The sequence below is a fragment of the Lonchura striata genome, chromosome 1, assembly GCF_046129695.1.
Source record: "Lonchura striata isolate bLonStr1 chromosome 1, bLonStr1.mat, whole genome shotgun sequence".
NCBI classification, from domain to species: domain Eukaryota; kingdom Metazoa; phylum Chordata; class Aves; order Passeriformes; family Estrildidae; genus Lonchura; species Lonchura striata.
The window spans coordinates 23,834,391-23,861,149 of record NC_134603.1 but is presented as its reverse complement, the minus strand read 5'-3'; the positions used below and the strand labels follow the sequence as shown (position 1 = coordinate 23,861,149).

At 40.9% G+C, this 26,759-nt stretch overlaps 1 protein-coding gene across 2 annotated transcripts; it reads left to right on the top strand.

Moving 5' to 3' along the window:
* The first annotated feature begins 731 nt into the window (after window positions 1–731).
* On the top strand, window positions 732–21,264 carry PLEKHF2 (pleckstrin homology and FYVE domain containing 2). Of its 2 annotated transcripts, none has more exons than XM_021543238.2 (2): window positions 732–844; window positions 17,907–21,264. In XM_021543238.2, exon 2 carries the CDS (start codon window positions 17,921–17,923, stop codon window positions 18,668–18,670), a length of 750 nt encoding a protein of 249 aa, XP_021398913.1. In that variant the 5' UTR covers window positions 732–844; window positions 17,907–17,920; the 3' UTR covers window positions 18,671–21,264. The 2 variants fall into 2 exon arrangements, with proteins under 2 accessions (XP_021398913.1, XP_021398912.1); XM_021543237.2 differs by lacking the exon at window positions 732–844 and adding an exon at window positions 1,059–1,238.
* Window positions 21,265–26,759: the final 5,495 nt, after the last annotated feature.

The window sequence follows — 26,759 nt, the reverse complement described above, 5'->3', positions numbered from 1 at the left end:
CAGAAAAGCCAGACATGGTATTGCTCAATAATGTGAAATTTGAAAAATGAAACTGCCATATAGCATGTAAGTGAAATTTTCTTGGGGAGAAAAAAAAAAAAAAAAAAAAAAGGCAGCCCATTGGGCCATTTTCCAGTGCAGACTTTAGTATCAGAGCAACACCATCGAAGTTAATGGTGCTGTACCCTTTTATCTCCTCTTGCTCCACTCTCTTCAGAACCTTCCCAGCCACCCTTCCCCTCTGACAGCATCCATCATCGGCTGGAAATCCTGGAGGACCAGGTGAGCTGCCGAGCAGCCGGCTAGATTTGAAAAATACTGCTCTGGATGACTCAATGTGTACACACAAAAAACTCTGACACAGAAGGTGGAAGGGGCTCCTTGTGTTGACAGCGTTTCTGGTGGAAACTCTTCTAGGCTGACGAACAACTCCTCAGACTGAAACATGTCACTAATTCCCTTCCATGTGCTGCGTAGAGAGAAGTGCTTAAAAACGTGCCCATCCTGAATTACCTCTGGGCGAGCTTACTTAGAGCCACGGGCGCGCACACAGACCCGCGATCGCCCACAAAGAACGTCTCTCAAACATCCGCAGGAGGTCGGTGGGGAGCCGGCAGCCTCCCGCTCCCACGAGGCGCCGCCCGCGGGCCGGGCCGGGCCGGGCCGCTCCGCCCTCCCGCCCAGGGCGCTCCGCGGGCCGGGCCGGGCCGCTCTTCCTTCCCGCCCAAGATGGCGGCGGCCCCGCCCCGCCGGGCGGTGTCCCGGAGCCCGTCCCACGGCGTGGGGTGTATGACCGCGCCGTGCGGCGGGGAGGGCAGGCGGCGGCCGGAGCGGGGTGTGCCGGGTGAGCAGCGCTGTCCGGCCGCGTTCTGGGCGCTCGGGGATGGCTTGGGTCGGGGCCGGCCGGGCAGCGAGAGGGAAACTTTCCTCGCGGAGCCCTCCTCCGCCGGGACTCCGGCCGCTCTCTCGCGGCCATGTTGGGAGCCGGGGGCTGCCCGGGAGGAAGGAGCGCCCCGGCGGGAGGCGGCGCTGGGCTCCGCTGTCCCGCCCGGGGCTGGGGCAGCGCCGCGTCCCGCCGGCAGGGAGGCAGGCGGCGGGGCGGGCAGGACCCGGGGAGGGAAGCGTCGGCCGCGGGCGCTAGCTTGTCCCAGGGCACTGAGAGAGTTGGGGGCTCTCGGCAACGAGTTCGTCTTCGGGAAAGGGGAGAAACAACAACGGCGGCGGCCCCGCGGCGTTACGTAAGTGCCCGAAACTCCTGGACTCGTGACTCCGCCGGGGCGCCGTGAGGCGGCGGGACGGGCGGGCGGGCGGAGGGCGCTTCCTGCCCCGGCGGGCTGGGGCCGCGCTGCCCCGAGCCTTGGCGGCCCGGGGGGCTCCGTGTCGCTCTCGGAGCGGGGCGCCTGAAAAGTGTTGGCACTGTTGTGAAAAAACAGCGGAACCGCGAGCCGTGCGGCTGCGAGCATAAGGTGCTATTTGTTTTCCTCTATGAAATTCACCTATTTTGAGGGGAGTGTAACAGGTCTGCCAGAGATACGTATGGCCCGTAAACTGTTTTCTGAAAGTAGCTCGAGAAAAGACAGCCGCATGTTTTTCCTCTCGCCTCATTCGAAATACTTTGTTCATAGGCACTCATGTTTATAAATGGCAAAACTGCTCATCGCGGCGAGAAAGCGATGGGTGATTCTGCTGAGCAGCACGTCCTGGCATCGGCTTTGTCCCTACTGAGGGAAATAGCTGTAACTCGAGTTTTGACATAAAGCATCAGTGCAATGGTTGTTGATAGCCAAGAGGACCTTTTATATCCTTAACCAGAGATCAGGAATCGTCTTTTGGCTGAATTGATGCAAATGGTTCCAGAAGCATCATTAAGTTCTAATTCAGGCTGTCCTCAGGCTGTGCTAAGAGTTTCTGAAAGGGTTGATGCTTATTTGAGAAACACTATATCTGAAGCTTCAATGTGCCTAACAGCTTAAGGTCAGATGAGGTTAATACAGTAGGCAAAGTGACTCTAAAAGCAGACCCACAACACAGGAATCTTTCAGAACCGAGACTGCAAATTCCTCTTTCTCTCATGAAATAAGGAGAACTTAAATATCCAGATCTTAAGTTCTGATACTTGTCTATTGAATTATTTTAGGGATGCCTGTCTGAAAGAAGGGAAGTATTTAAAAGACAGCAGTGTAATCGGTGCTGAGATCCTGCAGATTAATTGCTTTGTGTGCCGTCATCAGCATGCAGAATGGAATTGGTTCTTTAGCTCAGAAGGCAGTGCTCTTGCTTTTAGCCTCTAATCTAAAAACTGTTGACTAATCCCAATGGGTAATAGGAATCCCAGTGTTGTAAAATGTCTTTTATATTAGCTCAGTTTCTTAAATAATACTTTTCCAAGTGTTTTAGTGCCACCAATTTTGTTGAAAACAACAGTGAAAGTGAAGTGTTGTATGCCTGAGTCCCAAATTCTTCCTTCTGAATGCAAATCAGCTGTGTGCCGTTTGATGTGTCTGAGTTTTGCTCTACATACAAGCCCACATAGAGGAAGTTCCTTAAACACTAAATAAAAACTGTTATGTAGAAATTTTTAGCTGGAGAAGCTGGTTCAGTTTCCACCGTTGTATTCTGTAGAAAGAGAATACCATCTTTTCACCTGAAAAGCAAGCTTTCATTAGATGCAGTGATGAAATATTTTTTCAGTAAGAGCTTTGTTCTGTTACCCTTAAGTCAAGGGATGAGCTTTAACCATAGTAAATAGACATGTCCCCAGAGTGACAGATCTATCCATAGTATCTTAAAGCGCTTTGGTTTACAAAAATTATCATTGGTAAAATATTTGCTCTACTCAAAAGGTATGGTGACTTTTAAGTTTCACTATTGTGCTTAGTGGATGCAGGATAGTTTCAGAGCAGTAAAGAGATGGAACTGCAATTTCACGTGAGGCATGATATGACAGAGCATTGCCAAAAGCCCCATGAGAGCCGTTATGGCAGAATACGAACACTGGTGTCATACACTTACAGCATTTTTAGTGGCTTGTCTTCGCCAAAGAGGGCTAGAGGTGTTTAAGTGAAAGCTTAGGGTCAAGGCATGGCACATAGATAAGGCAGAGTTGAATTTTTTAGTACTTGCAGACCTCATTTTCTGAAAATGTATGTTAGATAAAATGTTGGAAGTTGTGTCCTAGCAGACTAATGGCATGCCAGTTTTTGCGCTTATTAATGGGCGATGTCAAATAAGGAAATCTCAGTACTAACAAATAATATGATTCTTAGAAGATGGTAGGTAAAAATAAAAAATTTTTGATTTTTGTACTAGGAAATGAAACCTTGTTTTGTACAGCTTCAAATCGTAAAGGCGCTTTTGTGACTTATTTCAAGCTGTGTTAATATTCAAGCTTACTTTTTTCCATTTAATTTTTTTTTAAGTTACAGATCATGCTTATATATGTATATTTTACTACTTTCCTGACTTAATTCAGTATTTAGATGAAAGTATGATATTCCAAAAGAGAGTACTTACAGGCAAATGTGGATTTCTGAAATAGAAAAATGTATTAAAAACTTTCTCCCTAATGCAGCAAGTGCCAAGTTTGGTGTTGTAGGATAATTTTTCATGATTCATTGGAGGACTTGTTTTTATAGTTGAGGGGGATGAAAAAGTACTCTATAGATAGGTGTGGTAGAATATGTTTACTAAAGATTGCTTTATTGTTGTTGTGAACTGTAAGATATGATTACATTAGCAAGTAGAGTCCTGCAAATTCAGGACTGCAAGAATGAGTCAAGTGGAAATGAGTCTGTACACATGAGAAGTGGCTTGATTGAGACTTGTACGACAGAGATTCTCCTTTTATGAAAATAAATACTACTGTGCAGAAGTGTTATTGAACAGAAGAGTACTGCATGTTTTTCAGCCTGCCACTTTAATGCTACACAGTCAAAAATGCACACATGTTGACTTTAGTTGCATTCATAGGTAAGAGGACTGCTTCTTTGGATATAATATCTTTTTTTTTTTTGGTCATTTGGTTGGTTTTGGTTTTTTTTTTTGCTTATTAGTGATTGTAAATAATGTAAGGATTTTAAAAATAAAGTGAGTGACTTTCTATTTTTTCTCTTTGCATAATTTTATTTTACAGCAAAACAGTGTTAAATGCATTGTGTATGTAATGTAGCAGGATTTTGGCATTTGTCAGACTGTAAAAGAAGAAAAAAAAAACCAGTTGAAATTTAAGGATTTCAAATACAGAAATGTTGATCCTGCATCACCCTGCCCTCCAATCCCCAGTGTAATGTGGGTTGTAAGAATGTGGGTGAATGTAATAAGATTACATGCAAGCAGTTGGTTACTGTGTGGAAAGGCAACCTCTTGAGAAATTTTACTGATACGAAAAGACACAGGGGGCTGCTAAATAATGATAAATATGATCTTTGTATCAGCAGCTTTAGCTATCTTTAAGTGCTTCTTATGCTTCCAGTATATAGTCTAGAGGTAACTGTTTTGCTTTTAAGTGCTTAGTATGCCTTCTGAAGAAGGAAAAGTAACAGCATGTTTTTTAACCTCTGTATTTATAAAGTGTACACATAATTTGCTAACCAAATTAACAGTGTACCGTACATGCAGCCATTCAGGTTGTCAGCATCTTCTTTATGCAGGTGAACTTAAGTGCAAACCTTTGTGCAGTTTTCCAGTTGTCCTCTATATAGTCTGTACTCCAGTTGCTTTCCATATAACTAAAATAAATCAAATACATCCAACAAGCAGTGAAAGGGAAAAGGGCCAGGGAATGCATTTCCCAGGAAGACCATTACCTACAGTAAGCTACTGTGATTAAGGGGTTCTTTCAGGAAATAACTCCTTGTTTTTACCCTTCTCCTGCTTTAAATTTCTCCTGCCTTAGCTGTCAATACTTGGTAATGTAAAACTTCTGAGAGTGATTTTCAGTGTACTTCTGTTCAGAAAGCTGTGTGTGACAGTGATTAGTTCCCCCTTCATCCCTCTCTCTGATCTAGGTTAACAGCATTGAGGCAAGTGAACTGCACTTTTAACACACAGGTTATGTTTGAAAAGCTGGTTACACTGAAGATCAACAAATTTTATTTATGGTATCATTGTTCTAGCTTTCCATTTGGCTTTTATTAATAGCTGTCAGATGTTGGTTTTCTAGACCTTCATCATTCATCCATGCGTCACCAGGTAGCATAAGATGTTGATGTAAGAAAGGTCTTAAATCCCTTGCTCAGAAAGAAAATTTGACCCTTGCCATATAAGCTTATGTGTTTTTAAATAATGCTGGATAAATATATTTTAAATACTGCTGGGAAGCAGTGATAGGTCCATGACTGCAGCACTTCAGTGCTGTCAAGCTTTCTGCAAATCTCATGCAGTTTGATTCCAAGCCCTAAGCTGTGTTTCAGCTGCCTGCACCTCTGGGATCTCCCGATGCCAGCTCTGCACATGGTTACTGGGGTGTGAGCCATTTTTGGTACCAATTTGGGCAACTTGTTTCAGTGGTTTTAAATAGCAGGAAAAGGATTCCTTGCAAGCAGTCATACTTGTCCTTAGTCTCTTCTCACTGGTGAACTAGTGGTTGAAGTTACTTGGAGCTTTTTTTAATTAAGCAGTGAAGAGTTTGAATGAGTTCAGTATGTCTGTATGTTCTGTTTTTCCTACTATAATATTGAAAGTGTGCTCCAGCAGTGTTCTGTCTGATCCTCTTAGGTCAGTGATCAGCTGCCTGGCCTCCTGAAGGTATTTCTACAATATAATGTATTACTAGGGTTACCTCTTAAAGTAGAAATTTCTTAGCTTAGGTAGGTCAGGACCAGGAGAAAGTTGAGGTGATTGTACCTGCTCAGAGAAGAGAAGGTAGAGTGTTGTTACTTGCCTTGTCTTGTTTAGTTTTGTGGAAATGCTTAAAATTACTGAGCTGATAAAAGAAACCTCTTTTTGCAGGTTCTTTTCCTATAACAGGATTCAAAGAGCACATGCAGATGAAAAAAATTGATATAATAAAAATGAAATAGCAATGATGTTATGTTGCTGTGCTTGTAAATTGTGAAACTCCATGGGAAAACTTTGCTCTCTTTTAAAACATGGCTTGCTAAAAGTGAAAGTCCTTTTGTGTTGTAGTACTTTGTAGAAAATTAATGGCGCTGACTACTTGGTAACTCCTTCTAATTTGGTCATGCTGTGAATTATTACCTGTCCTCTAGTCCTTGTTAGACTGTTAGTGAAGTTAGTAACTTCTCTCATAATGGTAATAAAAGTGAACTGAAGGAAACTTAAAACAGAAAACATTTTTTTAACACTATCTTGTTTAAGTACTTGTGCCTAATAAAATATGTGAGCCACTGAACGGGCTGGTGTGTTACAGGTTTGCATTTGTGGGAGAAAAAAGGAAAAGTAAATTCTGTTAACCTGATGAAGGTTGAAGGTCTTTGGAATATGTAGCTGGTCTGGTAGCTTTCAGGTGCTGAAACAAGAAAGTGCCCTAAGATCCAGGAGGTGCTATTTTTAATGTATACTTGTGTCTTACAGATGCATAGAGATCTTTCTGGAAAAGTTCTGTACTTGTCAGTTAAAATTGCTGCAAGAAACATGCTGAAAAACACAATTTATTTCAGTCACTGGAAACCAAATCCTCTTTTTCACATTGACTGTGAGATGGTCTGGGTAGCCATTAACAAGTTACCTCCATGGGTGCTGTAATAATCCATAACAACAACAAACCACACAGCCAATCTCGTTTCAGAAAAATGCTTGCAAGATGGATTTGGCAATAGTTCTTGTCGAACAGCTGCATCTGTGTTTTTCTATACTAATGATGCTGTGTCCTCTCCTCAAAAGAATTGAAATAGGTCTTTTCTAAAATTTAAAACGTTAATGCAGTGGGTTCTCTTTGTTATGCTGGATTGACAAAGGTGAGGTAGGATCTAGCTTGCTCAGAAATTAGTCAGGTCCTTTTGACTGATTTTTTTTGTTCTTTTGTTGTTTTTTTTACTGGGCTAAAACCAGTTAAGCTGTTCCTTGAAAAGCCGTGTATCAGATGGGAGGGGCACGCCCGGCGCCTGTCCAGGCGGGCTGGAAGGGAGGGGCGAGTCCCTGCTGCCAAACTGGAGAGTAACGTTTTTGGGAGAGACTCTCCAAACAGCTCAACAGTTGGAGTAGGGAAATGCTAAATTATAAACATAAAAATACGTCCCAGTGTTTGGTATCACTGCCTGGTCAAGTGATCTTTTAGGCACTGAGCCAGCAGATGGGGTTTGTGTCTCCTGAAGCTTCTTGAGGTGGAGCAGGATCCCAGGCTGCTGTCCTCTGCCCTTGACTCTTCAGGCACATTTCAAAGGTGTTCATCTGTTGTCTGTGTTTCTTCTGATGTCTTTTATCTGCTTAGACCTGTGGAAAACTTCAGAAGGAGCTTCAGCTTTTTTGGACTTCAGCTCAGTGGAAATTAATTTTGAAACTATAATTCTGTGTATCTCCCCAGTGCTTTGGTTAAGATGAAAGATGCAGTTTGCTAGCACCAGAAGTTAAGCTAAACCACATTTAGTGCTCCTAAATACATGCAGATGGCAAGTCAAAATACTAAGGTGTTTTCCCATGATAACAAAAACTTGATCTGAATACTGGACTTTTTTAGTCAGTTGCTTATTAATTAATTTTAAAGGGCACACTTGTGTCATGTAGTTTATTAATACATAATTTTTAGGTATACAAAATATCTGCCTTTTCACTTGTCCCTGTTTCAGTATGCTGACAGCTGCAAGTATTTGCTGTGCCTGTAGTTGCCTGGATCTTGTTTTCTGTGCTTTGAGAAATGAGTTTGTTAAAGTTGAGCATTATTCATGGTGGATCAGGCCGGCCTGTTCATCTCTGCAGAATTCAAGCTTTCAGGGTTCTTGGTTGTGTGCTGTGGTTTGGGGTTTTTTGGGGTATATTTTTGGTTGGTTACTTTTATAAAAATTCCTTTAATTCTAGCTATTTCACATGCATGTGCTAGCAACCTCCTCTTTCACATCTTGGACAGTGTCAAGAATTTCTTCATCTAAATATGGCAGCATCTCAGCTCCTGAAGTGCTGCTCAAGCCAGGTAAGCCAGTGTAGGTGCTTGGGAAATGCTCAGCTTATCAGGAGATGGGTGAGGACACAGAGAAGTTAGATAGCTGCTCTGTTTGCTCCAACCCCTGACTACCAGGTAGGGGATGGAGAATTTGTGTTTCTTCCCAGCAGCAGCTCTGTCTCTATCATGCCATAAGACAAAAACAGTATCAGCTACCATGGTTTATTGTAAATAGAAACCTGACAGTGGTAATAAGCAGCTGACTTAATTAAAAAGTTGGACCTCTTACAAGAATGTTCCTCCTGGACTTCTGCAGTGAGGTATCTTCTCCCTTAAGAGGCATTCAGGGATGACTTGCTGTGCTGCAGGGGACAGAAGGGAAATACAAGCCCTACCAATTGGTCTAGGGGTGCATTGAGGCCTCCTGATCACGTACTTCCCTGTGGTACAAACCCTTCAGTACTGCTTGCATTTCATTAAAAAGTTGGACCTCTTACAAGAATGTTCCTCCTTTCATGTTTTCTCCAAGCAGGAGAAGATAGTGGGAGCAGCTTTGAACTCAGTAATTCTGTTTCTTTCATGGGTGCCACATGTTTCTTGCTTGGAGCAGGGGTGCTGCTGTTCCTGCACGTGGCCTTATGGCCAAGGTGGTTCCTCTCATTCTTCATGCAGGGCAGGTTTAAAACAGGCCAGACGTGTCTGGTGGGACAGCCTTCTTCCACATGCCTTTATTTTCTTTGTGTCTCCTCTATGATTACTTAGAATTATAACTCTTCTGGATGTGGGAGTTGGACGTTGTTTACAAGCAGTTTAAGTTGGTGTTCTATTTCCAGCTGAGGTTTATGGTGTTAAATACCAAACCTTGTGAGCAGCTAATGTGCAGAACTTAGATGGTTTTGCCTGCATACAGCAGCTCAAGAACTGTGGTAATTGTTCAGCAGAGTAACCTGGACAGTAAAACAGCATTCCTGTGCTCTTACGGTGCTAATACATATGCTAGCAGCAAAATTTTAGCCTTTTGCTAAAAATTGCTTTCTGTACCCAAATGAGCTTCTGAGTAGGTTAGGGAATATAAGGTCATACATCTTGAAAGATCTCCCTAGAAATGATTTCCGTCCTGAAGATAGAATTGGCCTTTCTAGGCAGTCTTAATTCAGGAATTCGCAACTGATTTTAATAATGCAAACTTGAAAAGCAATGCACTTGCCATGGAGGTTTGATAATAAAGTGAATTTTTTTGTTGTTGTTATACATTTAGAAGTATTTACATTATATGAGCAGTTATACACAACTGGTCAACTGAAGTGAAAGAGCAGTCCTTGCTTGTAAGATAGAAATTAGATTATACAAAAATGAACTGTAATTTGCTGAAAGAATACTAATTTGCAAGATGTCAGCCAGTTAAAACAAAAAGTTTTACACTGTAATTTCAAGAAGAATTTTAGTGGGATTTGCTTTGTGACAGTCACGTGCAGGCGTTAAAACAGTTAATTATAGTTTTTATGAGCTGTCATATGGATCATTATAGTAATTACAGGTTTATGATGACATCCAGCCAGACAAATGCATGGATTTGCTTTCATGACTTTCATGATGTAGTTGGACATGACTATATGCTGGACTCAGAAATAATCTGAAGTTTCTAAACCTTTGTCGAGGCAGAGTATTCACAGGCTGCACAGTTTGAAGTAATGTGGTTGCTGTTAACATATTTCCGGCATGGTTTCTGTGGTTGATGCCACAACACTGGCCAACAGGTTGAGACAAATGAATGGTTAAGATTGCTGGGTCATACTGGATATACCAGTAAGGGGGTGAGTTGGCTAATCTGTTTCCCCACACTGGAGCCATTACTCCACAGGCTTGCACAATGCAGGAAGATGTGTCTTCATGGGGAGAAGAAAAAAAAATGCATTTATTTAGAAAATCCTAAAAGTCATGAGATTCATAAAATAAGACTTGGGAGAGGTTCACAGCAACACCCTCTTTCCTGCCAGTGTGCTGCTGGTTGCTGCTTACACTGTTTCTTTATAGTGTTCAGAATGATCTGTTGCAAGCGTCTTTGCATCTCTAATCTGAAGAAGCCTTAGTGTTGCCATCATCTTTTTTAGTGTTTTATCATGCAGCTTTTTTGCCTTTGTTAAATAAAAGTATTTATTAAGGGTGTGGGAAATGGTTTGAAGATTCAACAGCTTACATTGCCATAAGGAAAAGGTTGGTTGGTTTTTTTTGTCTGTAAATCAAGTCATAGTTTCTGTCCCACTATCAGTACCTTTCTGAACAAGGCAGCCATTAACCATGTCATTCAGAAGTGATTATCTGGATGAAGACTATGCTGAAGTTCAGAGGGATTTTATTGCCTCATTTCCTGCTATCATCTCTACCTTGATAAAGTCTCTTAAATATCTCTGCTCTTCTTTCTTTTCAGTATTGTGATTAAGCTTTTTGTTATACTTGATGCATCTTTTATATTTTATCAGGATTATCCTCTAAATGTTTACCAGCTGGTTATGATAGTGATAGCAAGACTGTTAAATACAACAGTTTGGAGAATACTTTTTTGAAGAGAATCATTAAGAGAACTGTTTGTTATAAGGCTGTATTTCTCTTTAAGGGACAGTTGTTGTCTTATGTTTTAAATAGCATCCATCTAGCTCCAGCATAGGACAGGCATTTAGTTGTTGCTGTCATGTCAGCTTTTAGCAGTGATAAGACCTTTAGAGAACATTTGTCATACTCATATCTCCTAACAACATAATATTTTTGTGGGTGAAATTTTTATTTGACTTAACTTTAGGCTCAAATTGGTCCTTTTGCTATTTAATAAAAAGCAACTGGTGAATAATGTAAGTATATAACTAATACTAAAAAAGCCATCAGTTAATTGTTACAGAGGTATTTATGTAACTGTAGATAATTGAATGAAATTCTAATACATTAAAAAATGAGTTGATGGATACTGAACACCTAATTTTCCTCAGTATTTTATTTTACATGCTGAATTATAGAAATAAAGTTTAATTAAATGCCTCTTCTTATATTATGTTTAATCCTGCTGTTGTTTTTTGCCCTCCCTGCCAAGGGCCATAAAGATGGCTTGTGCATGAATGCTTGGATTCTGATTACAGCTGATGAGATCTAAGTCCATGGAAAATGTAATTTTGCCAGCCAGGACAAGTGTCAATATCATCCCTCTCTGGATGTACTCAAGGATGCAGGGTAGGAGGTGTAACTAGTGATGCTGAAGTAAGATTTAAAACATGCTGATTTGTCTTCTCACTTGTATCAGATCTGCAGTACATGTTTTTAGTTCAGCAATTTTCCACACTAAAACTATTTTCAATGCATTAAACATGGATAAGTTTCCTTAAACAGGTTGCACTTCAGAATTTTACACTTGTAGTTTACTTGACCGTAATGCAAGATGTCAAATGGTGCTCTTAAGAGCAATATATATAATACTGATAGAGGTCACCATACTATGTTACAGTACTGAGATGCCATTATAGCTGGAGCTTTGTCCACAAAAAGTAGTGATACTACTGTTTTAGACAGAACTTTAAGTGAGGGATGTATGAGGGTTCTGGGTAACTTAATTGTTGGTGTTTATACAACTATAACTCAAATTAGCCTGTCTTCCTTGCATAGGTAAAGTGCAAAAGGAAAATTTTATGAGTCTGGTGTGATAGTATAATATATAATGATTATTTGAAGCTTGTTACTAAAATACTTCCATTTACCTAAATGACTGATTCTGCCTGATGAACTCTTTTTAGGAAGAGTGTGATATTTTCCTCTGTGGATCCAAATAATGAGTCATCTTACAAACCAGTAATTTAATGCACATTAGATATCTGGTCTGCAAATAGTTCTTGTCTGTCTTTATAATTTACTTGTTTCTGTCTTGCAAATTTTTTTTTATTTTTCTGTACCTTTCATATATGTTGTGTGATTAAAGTATAATGAAGCAAAATTAATTTCTGTTTGAAATTTCTGTTTTATGCAGAACTTTCAAGTTGTGGAGTCAAACATGATGAAACCTGTAGCTTTTGCCTGCTATTAATAGACTTAGAAACTTCTATGAAGCATGTATGTTACATTTAGGTAACAAGGAGAATTGTTTAATTTGAATGTATGTGGTGTAGCATAGTTGATATGTATGTGCAGGTGTGAGAACAAGGGCTCTCTGTGACAACTGGATAATTATTTAGAAGTTTATTGGGTGGCAAGGTATAACATGCTTTGATTTAGATAGGCTGTTTCTGCGTTTTCTGTCTTTATTTCTTTTTGTACTCGTCCGTTTCTGACTCTTTTCTCTTCCCTACATTTGCCTCAGTGCACCCATATCTATATCTAACTTGGCCATTCTGACGGTGTGGTTAGTGACACTTTTTTTTGGACCTGTGTTACTGAATCTGGCTTTGAAACATCCAGGATCCTGCTGCAGTTTTAGGACTGGGTGGACCTCTTTGTGATCAGTTCTGAGCTCTTGTGCTTTTTGCAGCAGCTTAAATATGCTTCTTTTTCTTTAAAGCTGTCAATTTACTATTAGTATTCATAGGAGGGGATAAACTGCCTGTGTCCTGAGACCGTGGCTCTGAGAAATACAGACTGCCTGGTTTGTATTAATGCAGTTTGTTAAATGTAGTTGTTAACAGCCTCTAATAGCTGTTTGCAAAGATGATGATAGATGAACTGACAAACACAAGGCTAGTAATATTTTTCTCCTTTGAAGCAGTGTTGAAGAAAAATGATAAAATTAGATGCTTATTATTTAACATTTGTTAGCAGGGACTGTACACTAGACTTGATCTGTTCTTGCCCAAGCCAGAAGTAATGGAACACTGCCAGTTGTGCTGTCTTGCTGCAGAAACTTGGGAATTTGGGTTGTGTCTCTCTCCTGCACATCCTCTGTGCCTGTCCTACAGCCTGAACGGAGTGCTGGTTGTGATGGTAGCATATGCACTGAGCTGGGGTAAGGAAATGATTTTGTGCTGAGATGTATGCAGTCTGCATCACTGTGCCATAACATCTTTTTAAATCTCATTTCTCCCCTCCAGCACCTTTCTTATTTGTGGTTCTGCTTATGATGCTAATGCTAACTGCTACAGTGCTAATGTACTGGTAGTGAATTGGGTGTAACTATGTCAGTCAGGGTTGCATTCTTTTTGGTTGACTCCTTATGTCTGTCCTTAGCTGCAGCAATTCTGTGCAGTTTAGTCTGTCCACTATCACAAGCAGAGCTAATATCTGAAATAAACATTCTATTTTAAATGAGATCTGTAGAAGCATTGAGTCCTGGGAGATCATTGGTTTGGTCTCTGGGATACAGTGGCAGGAAGAAAAAATTATGTGGAAAGTGACTTGTCAGTGCACAGCAACCCTAATAGAATTATTTTCCTGCAGCAATAGTTTGGAATGTTAATAACTGTAGAAAGTGCATTACTTCCTTAGCATGGATTGTGTTTTAGGTAAGTGGATAATTTGTTAGTTCTTCAAAAATTTCAGTCTATTGTTTGATAACATTGAAGGTGGCTGTTCTCACCAACAGGATGCAATTGTAAAACTGGATTGAAATAGAAGAGCAAGAAGATCTTGATAACATATTTTGATATCTTGATAACAGAATTGTTCTTTCTTTAGAAGCTCCTTGTGAATAAAAGGGGAAATAACTTAAACGTCAAAACCAGTTCTTTATATTGTAGAAGTTGGGGTGTTCTGTGTAATGAAATATTTTGTCACCTTTATATAGCATATTATGCCATGGAAATGAAAGCCTTTGCCAAGCATTTTCATCATGACAGGTACTAAGAGTGTGTGTGTGAGGGACAAATGAAAGGTATTGCAGCATTTTGAGAGTTGAGATTTATTTATTTGGAAAGGCTGCTAAACCCTGCTTATGAAGTAGCTCTTTGTAGCTACTTTTCTTATAAAGTGACCTGTCTGTGTACTTTTGGTTTGTTTGGGGGCAGGTTTTGTAATGTTTTGATTAGCAGCTAGTATTGTGCTGCTGTCTGGACACAGCACATGAATCTGATGTCTGTGAGGACCGTCAATCAATCACAAATGGATCTACCCTGCATAAAGGCCTCAGGACTTCTAGGAGTTTAGGAGTTTGTGTGCCAGAAGTGTGAAATTAGTCACATATGATAGAAGTCTGAATGATTTCACAGTATCCATAAACTGAGACTATATGTAAGACACTCTCCCCTTAAGTAGAGTTGTCTAACCTTTTATTTCGAAGCCTGTAGTTCTGGTTTATTCCTCACTTGCTTGAGGAAGGATTTGAGCATGTTTTCAGCAATTTGCCATCAATCAGGAATCACTCTGTTTGCTCAGGTCTTGAGATCTTGCATCTTCAGGGCAGTAATACATTATCTGCTTCTCATGATGGCCAGCAATAGAAACTTCAGAATAAAGTTTAGCTGGAAGAGAGGAGGATATTGGCACCCACTTCCAGGGCATGATAATTTGCTATCTCTTACAATAGCTCTGAATATGCTTTAAGAAAATTTGCAATTTTTAAAGACTGGTAATTGATAACTGCTTTTGGACTGTGACATCTGGGGTTAAAAGTTCTGTCGTGTGTCCAGACAATATTTAATTTAAATCTCCTTGGTCAATGTGCTCATGAGAGGAAGAGCTGCACTTCTTGTAACTTTAGCTCCCGTCAGTTAGGGATGTCTTCTTGTATTTCTGGTCTATTTTGGTCATGTTTCATGATTGTTTGTAATCAGGATGTATTTTGGGTAGTTTTCCGTCCATTTCTGAACTTGCTTCCTTTCTTAGAAAAGGCTAGTGAAGATGTGTGAGCATTAGTGTGCATAGGATTTCAGAAGGATTTAAAATTTTTAGTTCTTTAAAAACTCAAGATAAAAATATCTGAATGCTTATTCTAAAAAGCCCAATCTGTTAATGTGGGAAAATACAATTAATGCCTTGGAAAGGTGGAATTGGCAGCAGCAGTCTGGTATTTATGGCCTTGAGACTGGCAGGTGGGAATGTTTATCCATCACAGAAAGAAGTTTCAATCTAGAAGAGATGCAATTTATCTTGTCTTTTGTAATAGTCCTTAGCTTTCCCAGGATTCTTTCTTAAGGTCCAGTTAGTGATTATTTTCACAACCAGCTCAAAATAGTCTTCAGTGCAAGGTCTGGAGCAGTGTCTCTTGATTTCAAGCCATGATGATTATTAAATTATCTTGGTTGGAGTTGTTTTCTCTTAAATTGTCCTAGGGAACAGTTAATTAAAACCTTTAGGTTTTTTCTGCCCTTGTTTTCTTCTCCCAGTGACTTGTATTTTGAAAGCTTTTGCAGTGGCCTTGAACTGAGTTTGCAGTTTATCGGTGGGGAGCGCAGGCTGAGCTGGAGCTGTGGAGCAGCGACTGCTTCCTGCAGGTGGCTGTGACTTAACACCAAGAGCTTGAACCCATCAATATTGTGTTTGTGGGGGTGGGGTGGGAGTAGTGTTTTCCCCTGTGGACTACTGAAAGCATTTAACTTGCTGTAACTTGTAGATCATTTGTATAAAAGTGTAAGTTCGTAAGTGGTGCATATTGATTTGTACCTGCAGAAAAATGTGTTTTCTGGGCTGTCTACTTCTCATTCTGATGACAGATGTCCTTTCCCACTTCATGGAGTACATGGGATTACTAAATAACTTTAGACTCACCCTGTGACTGAGGCCTTGCTTTTTAAATTTGAAGAGCTGTTGGTTCGGTTTTGATGCTTGCAAAGGCTGTTGATTTCTCTTATGTTGTTAAGTGGGAAATGTTCTTTGGCAGTTAATGGCAATTAACTGTCATTCCAGATCCTGGGCTTCAGCATTCAGGCACCTGAATTTGATTTTGGAGCCCAGGACAGCAACAAGTACACATAAAAAAGCTCCTAGTTTCTTTTCCATTCTCTTCTTCCTGCTTTTTACTTGGCATTTACTTGCATTTGTCTTCAGCTTCTGCAGATCAAAATTGTTTTGTATTTGGTAGCTTTATAATTCTCCTAACCGTGAAACCAGTTAACACAATACTCATGTATTGTAACTAATGCTGTGATACATGTAAAGAAAATTCAAAAACAGTGCTGAGAAATAACTTTTTCAGAGGTTCTTCTGTCTTGAGTCAGACTTAGATACAAGATAATGTGTGCAGAGCTTAAAAAAGGTAGTTGTATCTGTGCAAGCTCACTTGTCAGACTACTTCAGTGTGAAACAAATTACACTTTCAAAGCAGTAACTTAAAATGTGTGTGATCACAGGTAACATACTTATTTAGATGAAGCCTGGTGAGATGCTTCATCCCTGATTTGTAAGGACATATCTGTGCTTTGATTCATAGGAGGAAGATTGCCTGGATCAGGTTGTAGCAGAGTGATGGAGTCTGAGCTGCATCAAGTCTGAGCCTTGTTTCAGCCCAGTTTCCTTTTGTTTGTAGGCTGATGCTGTATTGATGGTAGGACGTGCAGATTAAAGAAGAAGTAGGTGATGTAGAAGACTTCCCAACTTGGAGTCATGTAATGAAGGACAGGTAGAAGACACTGGAGTGTTTGCTGCTCTGCTCTTCACTCAAAGCCGTGGCTTGTAGCAAAGGATGTTGTGAGCATCAGCCCTGTGTGAGGCATGGGGGAGCGTCTTCTGTGTGCTGAGAAAAACTATCCACAGTACCTGCCTCTGCCAGACTTCTCACTGCTCCATCAAGCACAACAGCTCAGGTTCATGGCTGTACTCACAAGGGATTTGAAAGGAGCAGATCTGGATTAGGCTGGCAGGATTTGCCTTTGCCAGACTTCTGCCTGGGAAACTCTGGGGCAAAAGAGGCTAAAGAGTGGTTTGACAAGTTATGAATCACTATAGTGACTTCTTAATTTTAGTTCCCTCTTGGGCACCTTAGCTATCTCACACAAGAAAAAATATCTTATTTTTTACTTGGGGAGCAACAAGATGGGGCTTTAATCTATAATTGGACCATACAGTTCATTAGCACTTCCTGAAATAAAAAAATAATCTTTTTTAAACTTGGAGCTGGTGCAGGTCACTTAGTGTTTCTCAGGAGCAATTGTGAGCTCTGTGGCTTATCCTCTGTGTAGGTTGCCTGAATGTGATAGATGCAGATGTGGTTCATGTAGGTGAGGAGGGAGGGACTGTGGGACTCCTGCAAAATGAAGGCAGCAGCAAGCAGGTGATGAGCCACCAGCTGTGACTCACTCCCTGTTCCTGGCTCAAGAGTTTGCCATGAAAGCAGGTGTTGTGGGGCATGCAAGCTGTGGCCTGTACAAAATGTTTCCAGCAGGTAGATTCATGGTTTTGGCCCATGATTTGAGGTTTACATACTGGAAAAAATGAGCAGTAGTGAGCTAGCATTGGGGAGTGTGGTTTCCTATGTGAACAGCAATTATATAATTTGTTTGTTGTGTTAAAACTAATGTGGGTCTCCAGGCTGCTCAGTTAACTTGATGTTTTTGTATCATTAGAATTTGAAATGATGAATAATACTTCCTGTTGCTACCTGGAGTAGGTGCAGGAGGTTTTACAGAGAAATATGAGCATTAAACCAGGATGCAGTAGCCTTACTAGAGAGGAACTAGTTTGTTGTTGGAGGCTCTCAAATGCAGTGCTGTCTGTGTGATAAAGATAGCTGTCAGCTGCATAGAACATTTTTACCTTTGGAAAAAAGACTAATCAGTTGCTAAAAATTCTTAGGTGTTAATACTTATTTAAATCTAGCCCAAGTCAATGCCTCTCAGCCACCAGGTCCTGTTAGATATTTTAAGAAATGTGGGGTTGGTACCTTCCTTGAGGAAGGGTGCTTGCTGTTGAATTCAGTCATCTTCTAATAACAAACTTTTTCTGATTTTAGGATACTTGTGAAAGATGGTGGATCGCTTGGCAAACAGCGAAGCCAATACTAGAAGAATAAGTATAGTGGAAAACTGCTTTGGAGCAGCTGGACAACCCCTGACTATTCCTGGCCGTGTTCTGATTGGAGAGGGAGTCCTAACAAAACTGTGTAGGAAGAAGCCCAAAGCAAGGCAGTTCTTCCTATTTAATGACATTCTTGTTTATGGTAACATTGTCATCCAGAAGAAGAAGTACAACAAACAGCACATAATCCCACTGGAAAACGTCACTATTGATTCCATCCAGGATGAGGGAGACTTACGGAATGGGTGGCTTATCAAGACACCAACAAAGTCTTTTGCGGTTTATGCTGCCACTGCTACAGAGAAGTCGGAGTGGATGAACCACATAAATAAGTGTGTTTCTGATTTGCTTTCCAAAAGTGGGAAGACCCCTAGCAATGAGCACGCAGCTGTGTGGGTGCCGGACTCGGAAGCCGCCGTGTGCATGCGCTGTCAGAAAGCCAAGTTTACGCCTGTCAACCGTCGGCACCACTGCCGCAAGTGCGGCTTTGTCGTGTGCGGGCCTTGCTCGGAAAAGAGGTTCCTGCTCCCGAGCCAGTCTTCCAAGCCAGTGAGAATCTGCGACTTCTGCTATGATCTTCTTTCCACGGGGGAGATGACTGCTTGTCAGTCCGCTAGGTCAGACTCCTACAGCCAGTCACCTAAGTCATCCTTAAATGATGTGTCTGATGATGATGATGATGAAGACAGTAGCGATTAAGGACCAAATGTTTTTCCGTGTGTTGCAAGTTTCAAACCATATGGAGCTGCTTTTGGGGAAGTCTTTAGTGAGATTCCTCAGAGAAATCCTGTTCTAGCCATGAAATATGCCTGAATATCTTCAACTGCAATGTGCCTCAATCTATGAATTCTCTAGACAATAGTTGTTTTTGTTCTCTGCAGGGATAGACTGGTGCAAATGTTATTAGAATATTTTCCAACTTCATTTACTTGAGTTGTGTTTAGGTTAGACTTTTGTGGAAGATTGGAGAATGGAATGTACTTTCTTAATTTGACAACCCATACTTTCTAGTGTTTCACATTGGTATGTTAGGTGGGTTTTTTTTCAGAACTAGGGAGGAAAACTGTGAGCATGCACGGGATGATGATGTTTTTGTTAATCCTGTAGACGGTCTTATTTTTCTAGCCATGATATATAATTAATTACAAGGTCATCCAATGCACAAACCTAAATGTCACAAAACTTGGAAACTCTTGTTTTGCTGTTACTTATGACTTCCTATGCCAAGCAGTGCCTTGTACCAATTGTGCTGATTCAGGATGAAACAAACCTATTTTATGTCTGTACTTGCCTAAATGCTGGTATCTGAGAGATTGTTGGTGCTATTGAAAATAACTGCTGTGTAGAAAGTGGAGCTTTGACAAGGTCATAACTGCACCCCATAGTGGATGATGGAGTCCCAAATGGTATGTCCTCACCTATGGACTCTGCAGATTCCCACAAGCTTCAGCAACTTTTTCCTTGCAGACGTTGTGTTGTAGGTTGGGATCTTGAGATGAGAAACTTAGGGAGATTCTTCATGGGGATTTATAGGCTTTATTTTCAGAACAGTTACTAAGTTTCAAATTTGGTAAATGTGTACAGAAATTCTAGTTGGGTGATAACAGCATTTGGGTGTGCTAGCTTACATATTTTTGGAAGTAATTCCCAAAGATGTCACAATTTTTTTTCTTAAAACACTGGTGAGAGTACTAGGTTTTTTTCTTTCCCCCAGGAGTTTTATTGGCTTGTTTAAAAATAACCTCATATTTTGAACAAGAAGCCTGCAAGTATCCTTGTAAAACTAGCTTTCCTTTTTACACAGCTGACCTCAGGATAAATGTGAGATGCAAGTTACTTCATTTTAAATGTGTACCCAGGACCAAGAAAGATGTATCTAAGGACTATCATGAAATTGTCAGTGCAGAAAATGTCTCTATCATAGTGTTCACTTTAATTTCTTGAATACAGAAGTGTCATGTTCCCATATAAATGCAGAATTTCCACTTGCAAAGACATGTTAAACCCCTAAATATATGTTCCTGTATTTTTATAATGATAACCTCAATTTTGAAGCAGAAAAACCTCTTTGAAATAGTTGTATGGATATAGTAGCAACTGACTTTATACAAAAAAATGTTTAACTTTTGTATCTATAAATGACAATTTCTGCACTGTTTGCCTTGGTTGGCAATAATTGGGTTAAGTATTTATTGAATAAACAATCAATGCTGCATGTTGCACTAGTCTCCCATTCTGTATGCTGAAAAGTGTCAGTCAGATTTTTTTTTATAAAATTTAGCAGAGTACTTCAGAGCTGTATCCCTCCGTGAGATTTCTGGTAGCTAAAGATGCACTTAGCATCTATAGAGAGGCACTCTACATTCATACTTTGCAAGACATTGCTTCAGGTGAAAATTGTATCAGTATTTTTAGCCTAGACATTTTCTCAAATTAAGGCTTTCTTTAGAAGCACTGAGGAGTATTTTCTCTACTTGGAAATAAATACAAAGGGAAAAACACTTTGATACAGACTTGGGACCAGGAAGATTCTGTAAAATTGCCAGATTGTATATATTGAAAGACTAGTGGAAATAAAGAGTTGCATATACTTTTTCCTTGAAAGACGAGGGAGTGGTGACCCTGCAGCAGGGAAGATGGGCTATTCTGAGAAGGCATTTTGCGCTAATAGTGCTTATTTTGTACCTTTTGGTATTTCTATTTTGGGAATGGAGACTTGCTAGCTTCAGTTTTTCTACAGAATCAAAGTCCAAACCTCCCTTGTACATACTTTCCAATGACTAACAATTGTTTTCTTCCTTATCCAATTGTTTCCTCTTTCTTAAATTGTCAAATATTAACTTGTCTTACAGAGTCCATCTCCTTGTGTACTTTCCCCTTGTTTTTCCGTATGTTTTGCTTTTCAGCACCTTTTGGTGGTGGGAAAAGGATTTCTGAGAGTTAGATCACATCTGTATTTTGAGAATGTACTTGTACCTACTTCATATGTCTTTTTATCTGTGAATGAAACTTGCACTGTGCTGCACTGACCCCTGAAGCTGTAACCAAACCAATGCGTGCATGTGGAATTTTTCATCTGAAATTGTTGTACATGGTCCAAGCTTTTTAAAAAGCATTAAAAAATGTGTTTTATGGAAATATCCCATTCCTCAGTGATATTTGTTTAAAACTTTACAAAATGGACTGAACAGTGACTTCTCTTCTACTTAAAACATTCTGAAAGGGCTCATTTCATACTTTGTAATCTTGTTCTGTCAAGTTATTTTATTTACAAATACATGGCATAGCTCCAAGCCTGTGTTTTAATTTTCTTTAACTGTAGTCCTTCAAAGGTGGGAGAAAATAGGGCAGCTGGTTTTTTATATTGGCATATAGTTTAACAGCAGGTTTATTCACTGTTAGGAGATATCAGTAAACTGGGAGCATAAACCTGCAGAAGGAGTTTTAAGACTAATTTTGAAGTAAGTGTGGTTATGTATTTAGAAGCTACTTACACATTTAAGGAATGATTTAAAAGAAGTATGACCAAGCACATTGCAAAATTTGTGTTTTGCTGGAGTGGTGTTGGTTGCTGGAACTGACAGTTCTAATCACTGGAAGAGGCTGGGGGGCCCTGCATTTGGAGTGGCCCAGCTCCAAAGCTACAGGTCTGTTCTTGGCCCTGTCAGACCACCCCTGGGGACAAGACTTTTTAGGGTATCCAACAGGAGAGGTACTTGGTACTTTTCCCAAAACTTCTGCACTCTCCAGATTATAAAATAGTGATTACATATGGGCAGTCTTTGTATTTTATGTACTTTTTGGTAGCAGTAGTTTTAACCTCTTTATTTTTTTTTTTTCCCAAATTCAGTGAAATAAAAGCAACAGTGTGCATGTCTCTTGCAAGACTCTGCAGTCAGTTTCTGCTTTATTGAAGATTCTGTATTGGAGAAAGAAATGCTTGCTTTAGCTGAGTTCACTTTTTTTTTTCTCTTTACCAGTGCTTCATAGTTCATTTACTGGAAATATTAAAGGAAAGGGAAAAGTCTTTCTTTTAAAGACTTTAGTTGAACACTACTAGTTTTAGTTTTTGCACCTAAACTGCCATTAAGATAAATTCAGCTGTTCTCTGTTCAAATTTTATGCAGCTGAATTTGCTGTAGCTGTAATCTGAGGGTCAAGCACTGCTACTCAGTTGAAACAAAGTTTAACAAAATGGGAGAGTGGATTAATGAGTGCTGAGTGTGCAGTGGGGCTTTTAAGGTCCTGCCTCTAACAGGCAGATTATGAAAATCACATTCAGAAACCTTGTATTTATGTGAGGCTTTCCCCCCAGGGGATACGCTTAAACTAATCTCTTGATGCAAATGAAATTGTGATTTTCATAGTTGCTAGTTAATGTTTGTATGGAAGCAGATTATGGATTGTATTATGATTTTTGTATTTTCCACTAAGCCCTGAACTGAGAGAAGCATGCCTGGTTCTGTTAGCAGATACAGTCAGAAAAGAGTGTTGATGTCACCCCTTTCCCCTCCAATAGCAAATTATTATAGTAAATATTGGAAATTCTTTTGGCTCTCTATTGCATTTCATTTGATGAAATCTGAGCTACTTGTTTGTGCCTGCAGTTGGTCTCTTGGCCAGAGCTGGCTCCTGTGACTCATCGGGTCTCTCCCAGCACTGGGAAGAATCTCTGCTCTGTTCCCTTGCCGTGATGGAGTTGGGAGCTGCTTGGGAGTTCTGGGTCTGCTGTCCTGCACCAACCTGAACATTCTCTGAAACTAATTCATGAGTAAGAAATTTGAACCGTAGTCTTTGGAATAAAATTTAGTTGCTCTGTAAACTTCTAATTGTCTGTGAAATACCACGTGTGCCCAGAGTAAAAACCAAGATGTTTCAACTGTGCGTGGACACATTTAGGATAAAAACTGACAGAGTGAATCAGTTGAGTTGACAGTGAAATAATATGCTAAGGAGCAGAAGGCTCCTTAGTCACTTAGTGTGTCTAACTTTTCCTATCTAAGTGAATGAATCTGTCCCTTGATATGAAGTTTTACATTTGTGAAACTCACAGTTACTTGTACATAGTAGTTTTAAAAGTTCCATCTCAGGTTAATTTCTGCAAGTGTAAAAGGCTAACACATAACAGCAACAGCAGCAAAGGCCGAGGTGATGCCAGGAGGCCTGATTGCACTCACAGCCTCTCCCTCTGCCCTGTTCAGGGTCATTCTCAGTTACACAGAAGGTAACTGGATTAAATGGTAAGAACTTCTCTAAAAGGAGCCTCCTTTACAAATCCGTTTAGACAAGATGATACCCCCCCACACTAAATAAGTGTTAAGGCAGAAAGCAAGAGATTATTTTATTCAGATATTCTGAGGCATAATGCTAATGAGTTCAAAGACTTAAATCTTTCAGCTGTCAGATCTTCAAGAGCATTTGTTGACCTTTCTTAGGTAGTCGTTTTTGCTGATGAAAAGTAGATGTGTTCAGCTCTGTTATAGGTGTGAGTGTCTTGCTGCTGATTCATTTTAGCATCTGGCTGCTAGACTAATGATTCAGATTTTTGTCTCCAGAAGCTGTTGCCTTTATGCAAATTCAATCATAGGCTGTGTTGCTGCCTATTTTATTTATAGAGCCTGGTGCTACTGTTGAGCACTTCTAATCTCTGGGTTTGTATCAGATTTGCATAACATCAGCAGTATCTGAGAAATGTGTCCAGCAGCAAAGGAAGGGGATGTGCTGTGTCTGTTGGAAATAGCAGTCAGTTCCTTCTGGTACCTGTTTGCCCCACTCCAGGCTTATGCTGTCTCCAGAATGACAACTCCAAAATGAGTTGGGATATCTGCTTTCATCTGTGTAAATATATAGGTAATTTCCTGCCTTCCCCACCTGGCTTGCTGCATACTTGCTTTATCATACTTGCTTTTAAATGACTGAGGGCTGAGCCTGCCTCTCCGGTGTGACCAGGACAATGTGAGTGCTCCTGCGGTGTTACGGCAGGCTGTGGGATATGTACACTGTGCTGGGAATGAGGAAGACAACAGAGCTAAGAGCTACACTGAGAAAATAAACACTGTCAGGAAAGACCTGGCCTCTCAGTCTACTGAGAGCATGTAAAATGCTGTGGTGCTTACTGCCAGATGCAGAAGGAAAGACAACCAGGTTCAGTGGGAATGGGCTTTAGAGGTTCTGCAGTCTGGAGACAAAAGTTACTATTAAAAGAAAAAAAAAAGTCTGTAATAGGTCTGTGAAAGTATTGTATGCTTCTGACCTGAAAGTTACTTATAATAACTTGATTTTTTTAATAGATGGGCTTAAGATTGGAAAGATCAACCTGGCTTTTAAACAAGAGTGTTGTGTAATGTTCTTAACAGCACTGAAACAAGAGCATATGAGAGGGAGCGCATGAAAAAGTCTATTTTAAATATTGCTCTCTTTGGCTTTCAGTGATGCATATAGTTTGTCTCATATGAGACAATTAGAAGCAGAGGAAATTTGCCTTCTGTTGAGGTACTTCTTAGTTCACATATTATTTCCCTTGATGGAAGTTAAAAGTGGTAAATCCAAGATCTCATTTTTCTGTGAACAAACTAATCTATCTGACTTGTTGCAGGGAATATTTAATGCAAATCAATGAGCATAGTGCAGTTCTGCTCATTCCTGAAACAAATTCTTGATGTGCTACATATTGGTAGCTTCAGGTTTACAGGTGCTGACAGCATGTCTTGAGCAGCATATGAGTACAATGTTAACATGGACCCTCCTTGTCACCCTTTTCTGAAGGACAGGAACAATTTGGAAAGGGCAAAGTTATTGCTGTTGCTGGTCAACACATTAATGCCGACAAGTTCAGTGTGTGATTCTTAGTGGCTGCAAATGCCTGAGGATCCTTTGATGTAGTTTTGGAGATAAGTACCTTCCTGCCATGCTGTCCCAAAGCCACACTTGGGGAAGGAACGTGCCTTATCTGAAGTGCCCTGTGCCTGTCTGCCCCGGAGGAGGGTGCCCAGCATTGTTGGGTGCTCCACAGCACCTCTCCAAAAATGCGGTCAACCCTTGCTGCCCAGCTGTGCCCCTGCAGTCCTCAGCTGGGCGGGCTGGGTAACTCAGAGCTGGTTAGGGGGTGCAGGGAGGATCACCCCAGGATGCAGGTGGGTTTGGTGAAGTTTGCATGTGGTAGTACAGCAAGTGTAGAGACCGCAGTCTGCTTATAGCACAAGCATCAGCATGTCTTATGCCTGTCACTTGGCTCTGTCAGGTAGGTGCGGCTCAGCAATGAATACCTGGCACTGGAGCTGCTGGCTGAGGAGCTTTATCTGCAGTTTCTGTCTTGGGTCTGGTGTTTTGTGTTGGTACCCATGTTGAGAGGCTGTTTTGGCTGTCAGAAGAGCATCAGGCATGCAGGCAGTTGTCCTGCTCGTGCAAGCGTCAGTGCTGGTGTACAGGTGACTGATGGCTGGGGCCAGCGTCTGCCCTGCTGCCTTTCTAGCTGCTGCTGTTCATCACAGCATGCAGTGGCAACTTAAGTGGGGTTTAGAAAAGGAAGCTTGTTGGTCCACAGAATAAATACAGCACAACTGCTGGCAGGAGCAAGGGACCAACAGTGCCATGCAAGGTCTGTTCTGCTTCTCTCTCCTGTGTGCTGTCAGACCAGTGATGAGAGGCTGGAGTGACCCAACTTTTTGGCTGAATTAAAATCTGTCACCTATTTTCTTGGTCTTCTTATACCTGTATAAACTGGGAGGAGAAGGAAAATGGTGTCTGTCTGCTGCTTCCTGTGGGAAGTCATGGGACAGCTGAGGCTGGTAGGACCTCTGGAGGTTGTCTGAACTAACCCCCTGCTCAAGCAGGGCCACCTGGAACTGGTTGCCCATAATGTGTCCTGGTGGCTTTTTAATATCCCCAAGGATGGAGACTATGCCATCTCTCTGGGCAATGTATTCCAGTGCTCAGTTGCCCTCACTGTGAAAAAATGTTTCCTGACATTCAGAGAGAACCTCCTGTGTTTCAGGGTGTGCCCATAGCCTCTGGTCCTGTCACTGGGCACCACTCGAAAGAGCCTAGCTCCCTCTTTGTTGTACACATTTATCCTTTGGGATATAAATGTGTATAAATACACATTGATACGGTTCTCCTTGAGCCTACTCTTCTCCAGGCTGAACTTCTCCAGCTAGCTCATAGGAGAGATGCTCCAGTCCCTTAATGATCCTTGTACCCCTTAATTGGAGGCTCTCTGGTATGTCCATGTCTCTTTTCTACTAGAGAACCCACAACTGGACTGGATTCAGGTGTGGCCTCACTAGTGCCAAGCAGAGGGCAGGAATCACCTCTCTCTGTTTGCTGGCAATTTTTCCTCATGCAGCTGATGATACTGTTTGCTGCCTTTGCTGCAAGGGCATATTTTGCCTCATATAAATTGGGTCATGAAGCGCTGGGCACATCTATAAACTTCTGCTAACTTGATTTTTTATTTCAGGTTTGCTGGTCCCACCTGTGTAGTTGTGTTTCTTTGTCATCCTCCCCCCAGCCCCCCTCCAAAAAAGTTATATTTTTGTGTTTTGAAAGAGGAATGAAGAGTTTTTAAAAGTTGCTGGTATTTTTTTTATTTGTACCCAGATTTTTCACACAAGGATGTTTACCCTGTTGCCATCCCTTTGCTCTGCCATGCATTCTCACCCATACCGCATATCTAGGTGGGAGAACTATTACCCAACCTCTTAAATACGTCTCTGTTTTCCAGAAGAAGAGCTGACACTGTTTTGGTTTGGCCTTCCCAACATAGTGTGAGGATTTGATTTGCTCCAGC